The sequence below is a fragment of the Macaca thibetana genome, chromosome 1, assembly GCF_024542745.1.
Source record: "Macaca thibetana thibetana isolate TM-01 chromosome 1, ASM2454274v1, whole genome shotgun sequence".
NCBI classification, from domain to species: Eukaryota; Metazoa; Chordata; class Mammalia; order Primates; family Cercopithecidae; genus Macaca; species Macaca thibetana.
This window is the reverse complement of record NC_065578.1, coordinates 97,243,700-97,264,823: the sequence shown is the minus strand read 5'-3', so window position 1 is coordinate 97,264,823 and position 21,124 is coordinate 97,243,700. Positions and strand designations below refer to the sequence as shown.

The window sequence follows — 21,124 nt, the reverse complement described above, 5'->3', positions numbered from 1 at the left end:
GAGAAAGAGGACTAGCTGTTTTCCATCTCCAGTGAGGACAGAACAAGAAGATGGGATTTAACAAATATTTATTGAACATCTCCACCAAGTGCAGAACAAGAGGATGGGAAGTATAAGTGCTTTAGATGAGAACTAAAGAATATACTAAGATGAAGATTTTAATTCCTTGAGAGGTTGTGAATTTTGTTTTTTAGAGATCTTTTAAACAATATAGATTTTCTCTTCATAACTTTATAAATAGGCACTAGTGTCAATTGCCTTTAACAAACGTTTATTGCATTCTTAAAGCCCCTTCCAGTTTAATGATTTCAGCAATGTGTCAGTGAATAGAGGGCTGATAGCTTTGTAGAACTAGTTACATTTAAGCTATTTAAAATAATAATCATGATGTTATAATAATTAATGAAATCAGTAGAAGAGTAAAAGGTATTAATAGTTGCATTTAGTAGAATCGTTGTGCAATATAAGTTCCTGTATGAATTGTAGAAAGCATTAAAATATTTGGATTATTCAATTGTATTAAAATATCTTCTGATAGAAATAAATATATACTAGTGAGAGAGGAAATCAACTTGAATTGCCACCTACTATGATCTTCCTTTGAAAGGCCATTTGGAAACTAAGCTCTAGAAGAATATTTTCCTCTTTACAATTAACATATGCACTGACAATTTAATTTTTTTATACTTGTTATTCTATTAATGATTGTAGCCAGTATTTATTCTAACAAGGATAGCAATATAGCTATTCAGTTCAAGTTGAAATATTTAATATGTTTAATAAAAATATTACTTTATATGTTGCCAGTGTTGATTAAAAACAAAATTAAAATATACTTAACATCTTTCCCTGTGTAGCAAGTCAGTTTTTAAGAATTTTATCAACAAGAGACTATATATCAAATTTTCCAGTGAAAATCCACTAATGGTAAAAAAAACAAGCCTCTGACTACTAGAGAAGATCCACGCCCTTAGCCCACAAAAGGCAATATCTATGAAGTCTTTAATTTTAATAATAATGCAAATTTTGTATTCCACATATATATTTTATTTATTCCTTGAACTTCTAGTATGGGTCAGACTCTGTTTAAGCTCTTCAGATACAGAAGTGAACAAAATACAGGAAAATTTCTTGTCTCCTAGATATTACATTCTATTTTGATAAAATTAATGATAAAAACAAACAAACAAAAAATAAGCATAATGTTCAGCATGTTAGATTCCTATAAGCTTTCTTCATTTTGACATTAAAATGATATTTGAATTTTCCATATCTGGGATCAAACACTTTTTTTTCCCCTGCTACTCTGTTTGGATAAATTGGTGAGATACTCTTTCTATGATCCTATCAGGTTCAGGAAACTGGTTTAAATTAAATACTTATGTCAGATATTCATTTAAGCAATGAGGCGATTATCATTCCTGAGCTGTCATAGCATTGAAGATTGCATACAGTCATGGGGGGAGAGATGCCATCAGTTTCCTTTTTCACTGCTTGTAAAATATATCAACATAATCACTAGTAAGAGATACTCAGAATTGAGTCAAAGAAGCAGTACAGTGGAATATTTCCAGGCTGTGTTGATAGAAATTTTGATAAGTATATTTTTTGATGACAAGTTAAGCTACTTGTGGATTATGATGAGATGAAAGGGTCACTAATCTTTTGGTCAATCTTCTCTTGTCTCTGTGATAATCTCATAAAAGGATCAGTTCAGGGAATAATGATGAGTGATAATGCCATTAATTTTAACACTGATACTGTAATTTTCATCACATGTAAATTATCTGAGCCTTGCAATCTACATAATCAACTCTCTTCATTCAATTTTCAAATTTCATTTTCATTGCAGCATTTCGGTCATGTACCATAAATATACTGTTTCTTTACATTTTTTAAAAAATGAATCATGCCCAAAGTTGTAAGAATTCTTAAATGGACCAAATGTGCAAACGTCTGTGTTAGGGTGAACAATGAACTTAAGTTGTTTTACTTGTAGTTTTTAACCTCTGATAGAGCATCATTTTTTCTTCATGGAGAAAAATTCTTATACCTACACTGTCTTCCAGTGAAGGTCAGAAGAGCAAACTATCCACATTCATGCCCATTTGATTAAAATGAACTAAAAGATATAATTATGGAAACTTCAAACATTAAAATATATGTAATCCAACTGTTTTATCACTGAAATAAACATATTGAGAAAAAACAAAGTCTTGCAGACAAAGTATAATTTGAGAATGAGGCTGTTGCTCCTTGGAATTTGGAAAGTGGCCAGGCCTCGATGAAGTGAAATCCCCTTCTATTTCTGCCTTTCATGGATTTCACATCATTTGTGCACATAATGCCATTCATTTTTGCAATTAATATATTTGTTTAATAATTAAAAAAAATAAGAGAAAAACTTACCCTACTGAAATTTTCTTCACATATTTTAACTTTAATTATTTGGGAAATGAAGACATCATAAAAAATAATGGGATGAAATGGTGAATGTGGCAAAGAATAAGGAAAACTGTTGATATTCATGCTTTAATCCCAGAAAAATATGGTATCTGGTTAACCTCCATTTTCAACCAGTTATTCAGAAATTATTTCTGTGTATTAAATTTTATGGTTTAGTCTTAGATGAATAACAACCCCATTTTCCACTTGGATGCTTCACTTTGGCCCAAAGCAGATTCAACTAAAATATTACAGCATTGGGCTTAAAAAATTACTCCTATTTCATTGATCAAGGGAGAGGGCGTTCTGGATTTTTCTGTCATGCATTTTAAAAAGCACTTTGTAATATTCAATACTTTATTGTTGTCTCCTAATTTATATTTTTGACGCTATGCATTTTCCTCTAAAAATCCACTATAGCTTTATCGCCAACATTATGTCATTTTTTGGTTATTCTTAATATCCTTTAAAGAGAAGCATCAAACTATTGTGTGACCAAAGTTACCCTACACAAGTGAAAGGAAAATTATTGTGAATATATTTATAATATAAATGACAAAAATGGCAAGGGATACGAATAGGCAATATCTAAAAATAAAATGTAAATAGCTGATAAACACATGAAAAGATGCTCTACCTCATTAGTATCCAGGGAATTATAAAATGATTTTCAGTCTTCAATTGGCATATGTAGGAGATTAATAATATCTAGCACTGGCAAAGTTTCAGGCAACTAAGCACTTTCATACATTGCTACTGGATTGTGAATTACTACAAACTTGTGGTGAATTGTCTAGCAATGTGTATCAAAATTGTTAAAAAAAGATCCTGTCATTTTCACTAGAGAGAATTTATCCCCTAATAAGAGAAGTCACCATCACACATGTGGAAGGTATTATAGCATTATTCATAACAGCAAAATTCTAGGGAACGAAAGCTACATTTCTCTCATTAAGAAAATTGTTGAGTAAAATATGTAATATTAAGAAGTTTTTGGAATTTTATAGACGTGTTTATTGACCTGGTGGTAGATCCACCTATTTGTGGTATGAAAAAAAAAAAAAAAAAAAAAAAAAAGAATTGCTGACTGATTTTTTTTGAAGTAAGTGGACCCCATTGAAAAACAGCAAGTACACACACAACATAAAACGTGTTGTGTGAGCATGGAAAACTATAGAAAGGTAGTAATCTAGCTCAGTGGAGTAGAATTAGATGTTAGGTTGGAGACAGAAAATTATTGTTACATAACTTTGTATTCAGTTTTTATAAAAGGGCATATATTACTTTTGTAATTGAGTATATTAAGATTTGAAGCTAAAATTTAAACCATTTACAATATGCATAATTTTCGACATGCTTTACTGTGGAAGGAAGGCAGGTTAATAGTGTGTTTGTTACTAAAACATTTTTTAAAGGAAGTGGTTTTGGAAAGAAGTGGATGTATTTTGTAGGAGAAAGTTTTGTTTGCCGGTTGGTTTAACCAAGGTGTAAAAGAAGTCTGATTCAAGACTATAAACTTATTTTTCAGAAAATTGATTCATGAGGATCTGCAGAAATCACTGATTCTGGTTCCTGTAGTCCCTATTGTTCTAGCATTGGTCCTGTTCATTTGATGTGATTGAAAAGTTTATAATGTTAACTTTAGTAGTAAAACTCAAGTTCTATTATTTTCGAGTTACATAACTGTTTCTACTCCAAGGAAACATACAATTGGAAATAACACAATACTGAGTAACTTGAAAAATCTGACTCTGTTGATTATAGTTGATGAGCAAAATTTTAAAACCTTTTTCCAAAATAGTTTTTGTGAACCTAATGTTCTAGGAAAATATATTGTGTTTTTCATTTGTCTTTGAATGCCCACAACTCTGAGCCACATACAATTACTATTATATCTGGATTTATATGGTTTATATAATAAACCTGAGTTTGATATGCTACAACATTAAAGTATTTAGAGAACTGGATTTTTTTATGTTTGCAAATTCTGAAATGCTTGATAGTATTAGAAACATACTAAACAAAATGCTTAATTTATTATAAAGACTACTCTCTGAGACTTGTTTTTAATATGATTACTGAGCTTATATAAAAATTATATTTCTGGTCTAATCTGTTTAACCAGAGAAAATCAAAACATACTTATAATTTTTGATATTTGGATGAAAGTGAGAAAATTCTTTTTTATTTTGTATCTTCTAAAATGAGGGTCAAAATTTTATATATTTAATAAGAAATATAGAAAATTGGATAGTAACAGAAGATAAGCAACTTGATATGTATTTCAGACACCTGTGTTTCAAGTGTCTGCGCTATTGAAATAAAAAAAAGTGGGTGCCTTAGAATTCTATTCAGATCTCTGCTTCTGTTTGCCTACTATCTGCTATGTTAGATTTTTACCTAATTAATATTTTTAAAAAGTCATTATCACATTCAAGCATTTGGTTTTTTCGGATGGAGAGTTTATGGAAACAGCGTTTATCTTTTCTGTATTGATCTATTTATTGCTAATACTTACAATTTTAGAACTGATAATCACTTATTATTCTGGGAAATATGAATTATTTATTCAGTTGCAAACTTTTGAAATAACTGTCTGGTGTTTTAGAAACCAGAAACAAAAATTATAATAGGAGTTTAGACTATAATATATTGCTGCAAGGATAATTATTAAGGGAAAACACAGCTGACATTTTCTGATTTATGCACACAATCAGAGATGGAGTCCAAGGACTGTGACATAATTATCTTCATGCTAACAATTTTTGTAAATCTCTTGACAGAATTTTAGCTAATTTTAAAATGCCTTCTGAAGATTAGCACTTAAAATTGTTGGGGAAAATAGCACAATTTATTAGCAAGGGTATAATTGTAAACCTTCTAAATACTCATTGTGAATATCATTTAGACAGTAACTCCTGCTTTAGCAGCTGGTACATAAGACACCCGTTTATGGAGTCTTGAAACAACAGAGAGTGGAATCTAATTAAAGAGGATTACATGCCAAAGAAAAATTATTAAAAACAGACTAATAGACAATTGTTATGAATTTAGAAGTCTCTGCCAAATTCTCTTTTTGATACAAATTCATGTAAGTAACTGTCAAGTAAAAGCCTTTATTCCTCCAAAACCAGAAGGATATTAGAAGGCTTTATCTTTTGTGACTTAAAAATGATTACTTCTCTGAATTTTGACTTAATACAAAAACTTAAATGGTTCTATTAATCTTTCTTCATGTATTAAAATGCACACATGTGCTTTTAAAGATAAATGATCAGAAATAACTATTTTAGGTTTTTTATTTGATATCTATCTAGTACCAACCATTCTGTAACTGTGTACAGTATATGGAAATCTTAGGCATATTTTTTCTTTGTAAACAAAAATCAGTTCATCAATTTAGGCACTATTTATTGAGACTTATGTTAAATTGGCCTGCATATTTTTCTTTGTAATGTACATTTAAAATTCGTGATACATAAAGATGGTTAATTTTTAGAGTCCTAATCTAGTAAATTCCTTGTTTCTGTTTGAACTGACCCACTCCATTATGATCTCAAGGTTTTTTTCCAAACAGAGAATTGAGGTAGCTTAAGGTAATACATATTCAAATGTTAATTATTTTTTAAACGACAGATTTTTAAAATAAGTGATCCTTCTAAGTATGTCCTAGAGAAAAGACTGTTTACATCTGGGAGTTTACCTTGTGTCTAACTTCACATCTTACACACACTGTGTGGTGTTATTACAGTACGTCACGCGTTGCATTACACAGCCATACCATCCAAATAGACTTTTGTATATTTTAACTAAATTAAGCAAGCATTAAAAATTGATTTCCAAAGACTAAGAATAACATATTTTCTGTGTTATTAATAAATGCATGAACAAACTCATTGGATCGAGTAAATGAGACATTTGTTTAATATTCTTAAGTGAGTGATAGTCCTATAAACATAGATGAAAAACTTAACCATCCAAAATTGAGACATAGAGGAACACCACTAATGCTCAAGTAGTAACAGTGGATTTATTTGACTTTGCTACCCCCACCCTATCCCTGATACCAAAGTTTTCCTCGTTTGCTTAGACACCACTTAGTCTAGCAGGGATTGCCAGATGCTTCAGCGAAAACTCCATCAAGGACAAGGACATTGTTTTAGGTTTAAAGCATCTAGATTACATAATATTTTTTATCCTGATAGGGATAATATTCTAGAGAACAATCCTGTAGCTGTGGTTTCCCTGTGGTGCTAATTAATTTAGTGGAGATTGGTCAGATTGTTCAGAGCTTGAAGGTGAACAGGCTTCCCTGGTTGAAATAGTAGATTTTCATTTTTAAATTACTCTTGGAAAGCCTTTCCTCTTGTCAAGATTAAGTGAATAAGTAAATTATAATGGCTTCCAAAATAGTAAATATCAATATTTGTATAATAGTTTGTGGTTGGCAGTACCTGGGACATAGAACTCCACAATATATGTTGAAATAATGACACTGTGTTTCGTTTGATTATCATGTAAACCATATGAGACTCAGTCAAAACATAACCATACATTATGCAATCAAATGCATTGTAATTTTAAATATGAAATTATGATTAAAAAGCCAATACTTTATCCTGAATTTTCTTGACCCCTCATAGATACAGGAATGAATTATTAGCAGGTAGGATACTGTGGCTAAACTTTTTATTTTAGTTTATCTCAAAGAAGTACTAAAATATTACTTAATTCTTACTGTGTATGAGAGATGAAATCTTAAAATATTTCAAATAAAATTAACATGCTTTCAGACTATGAAGGTAGAAATGAGATTCATTCTATCTTTTAAAAAATATGTAATAATATTTGAACCATGTGTATATTTTTACATACATGTTTTCATTTACTTTAACCTTTATAATAACACTTTGAGTGGGTAATACTTTCATCATCTTCAGTGAAACCTTCATTTTATGAAGGACTATTTGCAGACTGAGAGGTTAAGCATTTTCCTAAGAACATAAGCTGTTTAGTTGCAGAGATGAAACTCAAAAACAAATTTTCTCTCTGCATAGCTCCTACCTCTCCTATTGCATTATATTGTATTTCACTGTGACTCATGTAAGATTCTTCTAGACAGGGCCTGACTGTAAGCTGCCCACAATTAGTGAAATGACATTAGCTAAATATGATTACCTCTTAATGTTCCCTGAAAGGATTAGACTAGTTAAGACACACCAAAGGGAAAAGCAATTATCTATTGAAATATGAATCTCTTGATTAGAACTGGAAATCATATATTGATAGTAGAATGTTCATCTAGAATTTTAAAAAATATGAATATAGTAATTATTTCTTACTTGTACTTGTAAAGAACTTCGGCAGGGCTAATTTTGAGACTTCTTGTTGAGTGCAAAAATTAAGATACAACATTTTCCAGGATGAGTAAGTTCACCTAATTGACTCAATTTTTTTTTTTAGAGGAACCTGGACCTTAGGAAATTCTAACTACATGAGAAATGCATGTACTTGTATTACATTTTCCCAATTTACTTTATGTCCTAAAGAAAAGCTTTGTATTAACCAACATTGAACTGCCTTAGAATTGTAGCAGTACATGTTGGAGTGTGCCATTTTACTTAAATATTCCTCATATGTTAAAATATGAAATGTATCATTGCCTCCATGGTGGTTTCCTTTGTGATAATTCTCTGAGGTTCCTTCAAAATTTAGTATCCTGCGGGTTTTCAACCACTCAGATTTGTAATTATTACTAATATATCACAATACATGGCAATGGATGTGAGGCATATTTACTTTACAGCAATTACTCTATTGGCTATTTTTTTTTGAAAATAAGGAGTTAAAAAAAGTTTTTATGGCTGCATAGTATTCCATGGTGTATATGTGCCACATTTTCTTAATCCAATCTGTCACTGATGGACATTTGGGTTGATTCCAAGTCTTTGCTATTGTGAATAGTGCTGCAATAAATTGGATGCAGCTGGAATCCATCATTCTTAGCAAACTATCACAAGAACAGAAAACCAAACACCGCATGTTCTCACTCATAGGTGGGAACTGAACAATGAGATCATTCGGACTCAGGAAGGGGAACATCACACACCGGGGCCTATCATGGGGAGGGGGGAGGGGGGAGGGATTGCATTGGGAGTTATACCTGATGTAAATGACGAGTTGATGGGTGCAGCACAGCAACATGGCACAAGTATACATATGTAACAAACCTGCACGTTATGCACATGTACCCTAGAACTTAAAGTATAATAATAATAAATAAATTTAAAAAAAAAAAAAAAGTTTTTAAACCTTGGTGTCTCAGTGATTAGCATACTATCTAGCTCCCATTATGTTCTAAGTAAATATTGAATGAATGAATGAGTGAATGACTGGTTTTCATTTCTAGCTTGGCAACAGGATTGACTTTTATATCTTTTTTTAATTAGCAATTTAATATTTGAACTTAAGATGCTTTATTGTCAAACAGCAATAGAAAATTTGCCAATTTTTGGACCCCTTGTTTCACGAGGTTCTTGGACTACTGATTATATTTGTAACTTCCGTATCTAAACTGTCTAGGTCCATTGTGAAATCATCCTCTCTGATACTAAAATTTGGTGCACGTAGACATTGGGCCATAGATGGGCTTCAGGAGCTGTATTGGCCCACTGAAATTGTATGTAGCATAGCATATTGTGTACTTGTGTGTATGTACTTTTGTGCAAATGTATTTTTTTAAGGGAAAGCGTCATGGTTTTCATTATGCTCTCATAGGAGTCTTATGACCAAAAGGTTTAAAAAATTCCATAACGACTCTTTTTCTTTTACTTTATTATTCATAAAAATCACCTGGTAAACATGAAAAATGCCCATTTTTTTCTATTTCACCATATAAAATCTGATCCATTAGGATTGAGTTGGGGTTCATGGATACTCTTCTTCTGTTTATTCTTTCCTCTTTTTCCACCTTTATTGAAAATGTCATTGCTCAGGTCCTAATGGATTTACATATATTACCTCATTTAATCTTGCTGACAGCTCTAGAAGGTAAGTATATTTCACGATGAGGAAACTGAGTTAATTAACTTGCCTGAGGACTTAGCTGGTAGACAGTGATGGTAAGGTCTGAGGCTAGAGCCAATTTTATTACCTTAGCCCTCCCGCCCTTTTTTTTCTCTTAGTCTGGAAAATTTTAAATCATTTCAGAGACACATTTGGAAGTAACAAACTCATAGTCATCTCTTGTTCCAAGAGAATTACTTCCTTTCGCTCCTCTGTATTCTTACTACATGTGAGCAAGTTGAGGTCTTGTCTTACTTACCTGCATATCCCTGTGCGTAGTATTATCCCTGACATGTAGTAGATTTTCAAGACTTTTTTTTTCTGAACTGAAATTTAATTCATTAACTTGAGCCTTTGTTACTTAGTAATTCTGAGACTTAAACTCCAATAGCTATGCCATTAACTCTTTGTGACTTTTCATTTATTAAAATTGATTTCCTAATTTATTTAATTTAGATAGTATATAAATTTTAGATCTGACTTAGTTTTAGTTATCATAATTAAAACATAAAAAATGCAGTCCCATGGAAATAAAGTCCTTTGGAATTATCAGTGATTTGTTTTATTTAATAATCTAATTTGCTAGCTATTCTTTTTTTTTTTTTTTTGCACCTGTTTCTACCTCCAGAATCTGTAGATATTTGGTTGAATTTTGTGGTTTTTTTTTTTTTGGTATAATTTGAGCAAAGATAACTCAGTGAATTTTATTTAAATTTATCAGCGTTCATAAATTTCCTTGTATATTATTTTCTTTCTTGTGACTGTTCGTGTTCTACTTATTTGTTTCATTATACTTTTATAGAATCCTTAACACAGATGAGATATAAAATACTATGAAATCTATCACAGTTGAAACTCTAGACCTTCCCTCAACCCATGGGGATTCATTTGGCAGGAGGCCACCAAAACCAGTTCTTTTTGATGCTTAGTTTCCAGTTTCTACTTTAATTGCTGCCAAAATCTGAACACATAGGAATTTAATTGCTCATTATATTTGTCACGGTGGTGTCACAGACCCAAATAAAGACTGTTGCATGCAAAATATTTATGGGTATTAATTTGGCCTAAATGTGTATATTGGATTCCATATTTTTCTACATTATAAAGTATAGCACTTTCAGACAGATGTGAGACAGAATCCTGCAAGAGCTTCTGCTCCGTTTGACTCTACTAGTAAACTATTATCCATCCAGCTCAGTATTTAAATTTGACGACACCTAGAGGAAAGCCTATTCAGAACTTTGTTATATTCGCTTATGCAGTTTACTCTTTAGAAGCAGTCTCGTGAGGAGTTTGAGTCTGGCTCTGAGGCTAGACTACTTGGGTTCAAATCCCTGCTTTATCCCTTACTAGCTATATGACCCTGGGCAAGATATCTTAATCTCCCCTGTGGTTGTTTTCTCATTTGTAAAATAGGAATACATATGGTTGTCATGCAGATTAAATGGTTAGATTTCCTAGAAAAAGTACCTAACCCAGAGTAACTACTCAATATTAACTGGTTTACTATAATTAATACACACACACACACACACACACACACACACACACACAAAATACATTATATATTAAAGGTATAATGCGTACCATGGTTGCTGCTACAATTTTTTTTGAATTTTCAGTTTTCTACTAATTAATTAGAACTAACCTGTGCCTGTTATATTATATGGCATGTCTGGTCAGCATTAAATTTAATACCTTTGTGACCTTCCATTTTTCCTGTGTATTCCCACTTTCTTGCTCCATGTTGTCTAGGCTAGCAGGCCTGCTTTTTGTTCCAGTATTTTATTACTAATCACTGATTATTTTTGTTCTTCTGCTTGCTGTTCTCAGGAGTTTATTCGTTCATTCTCTCTGTCCCCTTTTCTCTTTTTACCCGTTGCCTTTTCCTTTTTTCTGCTTTGATGGTTGTAGGTTTCTCATGCGATTATATTGGTCAAAGGAAATTAGGAGGCACTTGAAGGGGGGAAATCACAAGCAACTACTACAAATAAGATAACTTTTTTGAATTTTTGTGAACTTTCCTATCCTGTAAAGTAAGTCCCCTATGTCATACTTATCACTGAAATCATATTCTGGGACAGTCCTATACTAACCTATAGAATCTCCAAGAATGAATAACATTAATACTTGTTGATTATAAATAATTTACAGTTTTTCTCAGATCCATGCTCACATAAACTGGGCTGAGAACAGATTTTGATGGGAGGCTGCTGGCTCAATGTTACAAACTACAGTTGTCCCTAATGTTAGATAAGTGTTATTGGTGGTGAACATGACAGTGAATCTGTTTGCCCTTTACTCAGTGGATATTTGATGCTTACTTTTATTTATGGAGAAGTTTGAGCAGATAAAGATGTTAGTTGCTTGAAATACTTATTCTATATGGCAAGAGTCTAATATTGTCTGAAATATAATTCAAATCATGTGTCTGTTACTTAGTGCTTCTATATATGGTTCTTGAAGCATAAAAAATAGATTTGATTTCAATTTTTGTATACAGAAGTATTTTTATTCAAGGTAATAGTTAACTGTTTAAATGCTGCAGTGCTTACTTATTTCCTTTATTGTTCTGTTGGGCATAATAAACTTTATGCAGACACAAAGTGTGAAACATGGAGCTTTCGTTCTTCTGTTAGTTAGCTTAATACTCATTATGGGTTTCCCATTCCACATCAAGGCAGAATATGCCATTTTAACCACTTCCTGATAAAGTTATTATTAAGGTTGAGGCTGCTTCTCATTATAGTGAAGGTACTCTGGAACACGATATTTCAGCTGAATCAGAAATTTGGCTGTCCTCCATTCCTGGCATCACTGAGAGCTCAGTGTGGCTACTCAGTGTGGCTACTACAGGCTCTGTGTGTCCACATGTCCACTTTCTCTCTCTCTCTCTCTTTTTTTTTTTTTTTTTGAGATGGAGTCTAACTCTGTCGCCAGGCTGGAGTGCAGTGGCGTGACCTTGGCTTACTGCAACCTCTACCTCCTGGGTTCAAGGGATTCTCCTGCCTCAGCCTCCTGAGTAGCTGGGACTACAGGCGCGTGCACCACGCTCAGCTAATTTTTGTATTTTTAGTAGAGATGGAGTTTCACCATGTTGGCCAGGATGGTCTCTGTCTCTTGACCTCGTGATCTGCCCACCTTGGCCTCCCAAAGTGCTGGGATTACAGGCATGAGCCACCGCGCCCAGCCTTCTTGCTCTTATTTTAATCCAAGAATGCGTTTATCTCCTGTCTCTGTGGCTAGAAAAACTAGATAGTCAAGTAATCTTCCAACCCTGCTGTTTATGCTAGGAATGGATCTTAAAAAATTTATGTCCACTAATTTTGTTATTTCTTTAATTATTTTATGAATTTGTTCCTCTACAGTGGCAGAAGCCCAAGTAAAGTTAAAAATTACAGTAGGATACACACATAAGTTTATTGTGTCACTATTCACAATAGCAAAGACTTGGAACCAACCCAAATGTCCATTATTGATAGACTGCATAAAGAAAATGGGGCACATATGCACCATGGAATACTCTGCAGCCATAAAAAAGGATGAGTTCATGCCCTTTGTAGGGACATGGATGAAGCTGGAAACCATCATTCTCAGCAAACTATCACAAGAACAGAAAACCAAACACCACATGTTCTCACTCATAGGTGGGAATTGAATAATGAGAACATGTGGACACAGGGTGGGGAACATCACACACTGGGGTCTGTCTGGGGGTGGGGGGCTGGGAGAGGGATAGCGTTAGGAGAAATACCTAATGTAAATGACAGGTTGATGGCTGCAGCAAGCCAACATGGCACATGTATTCCTATGTAACAAAACTGCATGTTGTGCACATGTACCATACAACTTAAAGTATAATTTAAAAAAATAAAAAATAAAAAAATTGCTGTAGGATTGGCAAAGAGGGGGAAGCTGATGGGGAATTTCAGGGGCAAAAAGAAACAAAAAATTTGTATTTATTTTTTCTTAATGGTCTCAAGCAACAACATTTATAACTTTGAGAAAGTTTTTAAATTTCTTTAATAGGACACAAATACACTATACTTAAATTAGAAAAATAACAAATTTGATCTCAGCTAAGCAATTCTCTTCATGAAAAGACACTTCTAAAAATGTGAGAAGACAAGAAACAAAAGAGGATATTTTTAATGTATACACCCAAAAAGGATTCTTGAAAAATATATAATTTTAAATATTTTAGATTAATTTTGGTAATTTCAAAGATTTTAATTATAGCAGTGTACAACTGTGTTTGTTAAAAGGATCTTTGCCTTAATTTGACCTAGTTTTAAAAAATGTCAAAGTTAAAAATAGTGGCTTATATACCAATATATTTCAAATCAATTCTTATACATTGGGAATTATTAATATAATTTTTGTAATTTTGCAGAGTTCAGCATACTTACGCAAGAATAGAAAGAACATATTAATACTAAAATTTTGTTATTTAGTTTTTCTTTTTGTAAAATTAACTAATACACTAAATCCAGTTATTTTGTTACCTAAATACCAGTAAATTCCATAAGAAATCTAGGGTGCCAAAAGATTCATATATATATAATGTATAATTATAATATATAATATATAAATATAAAATTTCTACAATTTATGCCCTCAAAACTTGAGTACTGTCAGATTAAGTGAGTTTTAAGTTTACATAATTATATTGAGAATTGTAGTAAAAATTTTTAAAAGTACTTTTGGAAAATTCTGTCTAGTATTGCTATAGTATTATACCAAAAAGTAGAAACACTTATGAAATGTAAACTGCTTATGTCATATTTACTCAATCTTAAAATTCTTCTAAGAACCTGATCTAATTTTCACTTAATTTTAAGCATTGGACTTATTTAGTTTCAAATATATGTGTGTGTGTGTGTGTGTGTGTGTGTATATATATATATATATATGCACAGTTGTAAATATTACACCTAACATTGTTATTTAAAGATCTGATTATAAAATTTGATTCAAAAATTTTGACACTTTTATTATTATATCTGTGCTCTATACCTTCATCTTAGTCAGTGCTAACTTGTTTAGAACTTGGTATTGTATACTGTTTATGGTGATTTAAAACTTACTCTAATGGTTTTCTCTTTTGAGTTTAAATTGGATTTTCTATACTTAAGATTATTTTAGAGAACTAATTTTTATTCCTCCAAACTTAAGAAGTTTTCCTTCTTTTATAAATTCATTTCTTGTGTTTATCCACTTTGAAAAATTGATAATGAGACTCCACTTTGAAAAATTGATAACGAGACTTCTGTGACAGCTGTATCATAAAATGTTTTTATTTTGTTTCTGTTGGATTTAACTGTCAATTTTAATGAATCCTACCCAATTAAAGTGGTATGCATATTTTTCATGAGTCCATGATCAATATAATCAATTACATTTTTGCATAACTGCATAGATATAATTTTTCTCAGGATCTTAGAGAATTAATGCAATTTTTAAATATGTTGCAGAACTGTGAGAAGCTAGAGAATAATTTTGATGACATCAAGCACACGACTCTTGGTGAGCGAGGAGCTCTCCGAGAAGCAATGAGGTAAGTCTGGGTCACCATAGCAACAGTCACAGATGTGGTAAAGAAAAAGTCATTCTTCATTATTTGGGGAACAAATGAGTTCATTGCCACCATTCAGCTCTGTTCTCTAAGGTATTAATTTGTCAGTGGAGAGACTTCCCTTGAGGCTGTACTTTGGTTTTGAAGCTGCATAAATGTTAAGCCTCAGTGCACAGTAAAAAATGTAAATGTTTAATTTGTTACTTAAAATGCTTAAGGGGTGTCTTGTTTTATATTTATACTAAACTGTGTGATTGAATGAAAATATTGTTCATCTAAATTCTGCCTGTATATATAAAAAAAAATTGTACAATGGTGCTTTAACTGAGTAGTATTTCCTCCTAATTCATATTTAATTTAAAGAGAGGTACTTACATTTTCATCTTCTATAACATTTTATAGGATTTCATTATATTATAGTATTTTTAGTGATTTATATTTTTGCACTATTACAAAGCATATAATTAACTTCCTTTCAACTACAGTGGTCTATAATGACCCTGACTTGTTTCTTTTTTCATTTCTTAACATCAGTAATTCTGAATATTTATATGAAATTGTCCCAAATTTGATGCCTTTTAAATAACTTTTAGTGAAGCATTTTTCAAATCTATTTGATCAGAATCCAGAAAGGCTTTTTACTAGACATTAAAAATGTGTGGGAAATAAAACTCATCATCCTTAGAGTGAGAAAACAACAAATGATAGTAGTCTTAAAAGTTCTGAGCTTGGATATTTGAGTAGCATAATTTCCAATATCTTTGTAAAGAAACAGTATATTTATATTTATTTAGCCTATAAAATTAAAATAGATTTTAAAAATATGCCTTCTTCTGTCTTAATGCTCATTTTTCAAGGATGTTAAGGCTAAAAAGATTAAAATGAGAGAAAGGATAAACCTAAGAGGCTTCCTAGAAAGGTAGTTTAGATACAATTTTGTTATTGCCAGCACACAGTTACCATATACTTTAGTTTAGAAGCTGCTCTCATTTATTAACCTTCCTTTTACCATGCAAGCAGCAGGAGAAAGTAATTAAATTTAATAGAAGCTGCCCTCATTTTGAAGCCACTTCTATTTAAAACCACAGGGGGAGGTAATTAAATTTAATGGAAACAGTAGCTTCTACACAAAGATACATGGTACTTCTGTATAGATGATTATGATGTCACAAAAAGAGGAATAATATATTACTAGTATGAGAAATTACCAGCTGGAGCAAGTGAGCCTATTTTATTGTTAATGTCTTTACTAATAAAAAAAGAGGGAAAAATAAAACTGAGTATACAATAGAGAATTTGTATCTATGTAAAATACAATCAGATATTCTCAGAAAGTTGAAGTAATTGAAAATTTTAGTAAATTAAAAATAAGATGTAAAATATTTGTTTTGGAAAAGGCTAATGCAGAAATTATGAATGAATTTCTGATTTTCACCATACCTAGTGGTTTATCCTAAAGTTACCACTGCTATAAATTTAACATATTTTTGTAAATGCTTATTATGATAAGTTTAAATGCAGTGAACATGCATGTCAATATTTACTTGGAAAACTGCAGTTGTACTCTATATTTTTATATCTATTTATTTTGAAGTAAATACATAGACAAACAGGAAGACAAAGAGGGTGCCACCTCTTATGTTTTGAATAAAAGAACTGAAGACCAGAGAGACAGAAAGAACTGAAAAGAGACAATGTGAATGAAAAATGATGTGAAAGAGGAAAATACAACGAACAAGGAAAGGATATGTAATCAGTGTAGGAAATTTGTCCTCAAGAAAAAAACAAATTGAATTATAAGAATTAACTTCATATGAAGAGATTATTAAATTCTGCCAAGTTTTGTAATACATACCATTTTAGAACATACCAGGATGTCCTGTTTTTAAAAAAAACTAGAGATGAAGTGATGAGAAAAACAAGTATTACCTGACTGGAATAACCTCCCAACCACCCATACTATGAGACAAAGCAGTAGTTTGGATTATTTAAATGAGGATTTAATTTTATGGCTATGAAATGTACTTGTTTGCATAAGTTACATATTTTACACACACACATTATTGGTAATGTCTGGATTCATTAAACACAGTGGAATAATTTAGTAATTAATAGCATACAACAATTTAGTATATGGTGGGTCAGGTGCTTTTTAAAATGTGTTTGGAATATGCTTGAGGTGAAGACCCAGAGACTGAGTGTTTCAGTCTTTTCCCTGGTCCAGAACATTTCATGGTAGCTTCTCTATTAGTCCATTGGACTGGCATAGCTTGGCTATGGGAGCATCCCTTTTTCTTATTAGCTTGATCTCTTTAGCAGCCCTTAAGTGGCTCCAGGTGCCCACATTGGTGTTCTTGTCCTGAGTGTGTCTAGCCAGGAGGAACTGGAACAGAACTGGACCCACATCTGAAGATTGTCCTATTGTGGCAGCAGTGTTGGGGGGCCTTTCACCATCTTGGGTACCTCCTTATTTATCAGGGTTTTACTATTTCTATGAGCTTAGAAGAGAAAAGAGAGGATTCTTAGCCACCTCATCCAGTCTGTCTTTTTGGTCAGTCTTTGCTCTGCAGTCTTGAATCTGGTCTGTTGTCAGTATCCGAGTTTACAAATCACTTTAGATCCCTCCCATGCTTCCTCCTGATCCCAGTCTTAAGGATGCCCTGAGCCTGTAGCCCTGGTGTGTAAAAAGGACGAGGGGTTACAACCTTCTCTGGAATATACTAGCTAAATAAAACATTAAATAAATACATTAACTGAGGTAGGGAGAGAAAAAGAAGAGGATTAGTGAAGATTTGGGTTTTCAGGTGACTGCAAGATAGCTAAGGTTAACTCGTGTAAATGTGCAATAGGCAGAGGGAAAATATAATGCAAAAACTCAAGGAAAAGACTGAGAGTTGATGTGCACATTTAAGACTTGTTAGTATTTTGATGCTTGTTGTAGCCAAGGGAAGGCATATGATTTCCAAGAATAGTGCATTGGGATAAGAAAGAAGGAGAGTCCAGCCAGATGTCTAAGAAAATACAGGGCTTAGGAAAATATGTGCCAGAAAAAACATATTTTGGGATTTAAAATTCTGAATAACCTTTTCTAACACAGTAAGACTATACTGAAATATAATGTGCCTAAAAAGAAAAGGATAGAGGAATGGAATTCCTGGCCATTGTTCTGTGGCTCTTAGAGACAGCTAGACCAGTGCTGCCCAGAAGACCTTTCTGTGATGAGAGAAATGTCCTCCATCTGCTCCATTTAGTGGGAGAGCCATCAGCCACATATGGCCACTGAGTACCTGAAATGCGATGAGTGTAACTGAAGAACTGAACGTTTAATTTTACTTAATTTTTATTAATTTAAATTTAAACACTTATATGTGGTTAGTGGCTGTGGTTTGGTCTGTGGTGCCCTAAAGGGATGTTTTTGTGTTGCTAATGCGATACTTGACTGCCTCTCACTTAACAGAGTTCTCAACAATGGAGAGGCCAGAGTGAAGCTAAACCATGTTCACACACATCACACATAGACACACTTACTTTCTTAGAAAACTAACAGTAAAAGGTAGATCCATAACCTGGTAATAGATGTAAAACCAAAACTAAAATATATGATTTGGTAATAGAGGAGACAAGGTAGCTCTTATTTTCTAAAGACATGATTTATACATAGAAAGCCCAACAGAATCAACAACAAAACTTCCCTAAGAATTTGACATCTTTTAATGTGATCATATTCAAAATGAAGGTGGAAATTCTTAAGTTACTGTAAGTGTTACTTAAAACAAATAGTGTCTGTAATTGATAATAGATACTATAAAGATCTGATGAAGTTATTGTATGATAAAGTACCGCAAGTAATTCAGGACATGTTTAATCCCCCAGTAAATGGTATAAAAGATTTTTTGTTTTTTTTGTTTGCTTGTTTGTTTGTTTTTGCTGTTTGGACAAAAAAAAAAAAAGACTTTATAGTCTCAGTTCACATGGCCCAAAGGAAATTTCATGCATTTTTAAAGAGCTAAAGGAAATAAATGAAACAGCCAGAGTCCAGTGGAATATAGAAGTGACTCTTTGAGATTGAGATTGGGGAACAGATGATACACTAACAAGTAGGTTAAGAAATCACTAAGCTTTGATTCCATTAAAAAAAATACATATGTAACAAACCTGCACGTTATGCACATGTACCCTAGACCTTAAAGTATAATAATAATAAAAAATAAAAAAAAAGAAAAAAGAAAAAAGAAAAAAAAAAAAGCTTCCGTCATTTGCAACAACATGGACCAACCTAGAAGACGTTATGTTAAGTGAATATAAGCTAATCACAGACGGGCAAGCACTGCATGATCTCACTCATATGTGGAATTTAAAGACGGTCGTCTCATAGAAGTAGAGGGTAGAATAGTGGTTACCAGAGGCTTGGGAGAGTGATGTGGAGTGGAAATGAGAAGTTGGTGTTCTGTAGCACAGTAGGGTGACTATAGTCAACGGTAATATATTGTATACTTTAAAATAACGGGAGAGAATTTGGAGTGTTGTCACAGGAGATGGAGACTATCCTGGCTAACACGGTGAAACTCCGTCTCTACCAAATATACAAAAAATTAGCTGGGTATGGTGGCGGGCATCTATAGTCCCAGCTATTCGGGGAGGCTGAGGCAGGAGAATGACGCGTACCGAGGAGGTGGAGCTTTCAGTGAGCCAAGATCGCGTCACTGCACTCCAGCCTGGGTGACAGAGCGAGACACTGTCTCAAAAAAAAAAAAAAAAAAGATAAGTGTTTGAGGTGATAGATATGCTAATTACCTTGATTTGATCATTACGCAATTTAATATGTATTGACTGTATCCAATAAATATGTGCAACTATTATGTGCCAATTAAAAACAAACTTATAAAGCTTATGCAAATGGGGAAAATCACAAAATTAAAAGACGTCAATGTACTGTATTGCCATATGTATGACAGATTTTAAAAACTGGGAGCTCAATAGATAATTGGCAAAGTATGATTAAGAAACCCTTGAAAATATTCAACTCTAATGGCAAACAAAAAGTGTAAATTTCATAAAAAATACACCGATCTCTTGCTTATTGCTGCTAATGCCGTTTGGTGGGAAGGAAGTTTTTGAGTGCTAGAGATGGAATAGTGAGACAGCCATTCTCACAGATGGCTAGAGATGGAATGGTGAGACAGCCATTCTCACATTCTCAGAGGACTGAAAATTACTGCTGCATTTAAGGAAAGGATTGTGTCACTAAGTACTAAGAACCTTAAAACAAACATACCTTTTTGTGTTAATTTACCTTCTAGGAATATAGTATACAGAAGCCATAGAAATTATGGATAATATGAATGCGATACTCATATTATCAAATATAACCATGAACAAATTGAACAGAAACTAGTTGTCTACCATTGAGGCAATAGACAAGGAAATTATATACATATATAACATAAGTATATACAAATTTATATATTACATATAAATGTATATTTATTATTTATATATTCATCTTTATATTAAAATATTTATAAATTTATTTATATATACAAATATATAATATATTTATATTTACAGATATATACACAGATTTACATATATTTAAAATAAATCTGTGTGTGTATATATATGGAGAGAGAAACAAAATTGCTTGTGGAATATTATCTCAACTGAATATAAAAAATTCAGAGAAAAAAATAGGAATGAAATGTGGCTGTTACATCTGGCTGGTTGGCGTACAGATAATTTTTTGAGGCTTATGCTTTTCCATTCTATATTTTCTGTAATGGGAATATATTATGAATAATTAGAAAAATAGAGAAGGAAAAATGGAGAAAACTAAAACTATGAAATGAATACTAGAATCAACAGTAAGAATCAAATTTGAGACTCCAACTGTAATTTTAGGTAAATTAATTATCTTACTGTTACTTTTTTGTAAAATAGGATTTAAAATCTCTTAGGATTTATATGAGGAACTAGGATATATAGGAGAGAATGCTTTGTAATTTATGAAAAATAATAAAAATAAGGTATAAAATATGTTTG

The 21,124-nt window shown here is 32.2% G+C and overlaps 1 protein-coding gene across 4 annotated transcripts in view; it reads left to right on the top strand.

Annotated features, from left to right (window-relative positions):
• The window catches only part of DPYD (dihydropyrimidine dehydrogenase), an 861,482-nt gene that overhangs the window by 86,969 nt on the left and 753,389 nt on the right, over positions 1-21,124 (top strand). For 3 of the 4 annotated variants that reach the window (XM_050807345.1, XM_050807352.1, XM_050807370.1), the window contains one exon: positions 14,985-15,067. The exons of the other annotated variant lie outside the window; for it this stretch is intronic. In XM_050807345.1, the coding sequence (XP_050663302.1) occupies positions 14,985-15,067 (83 nt within the window). Of the gene's footprint in view, positions 1-14,984; positions 15,068-21,124 lie in introns of those variants that run through there. 4 annotated transcript variants of the gene reach the window in all.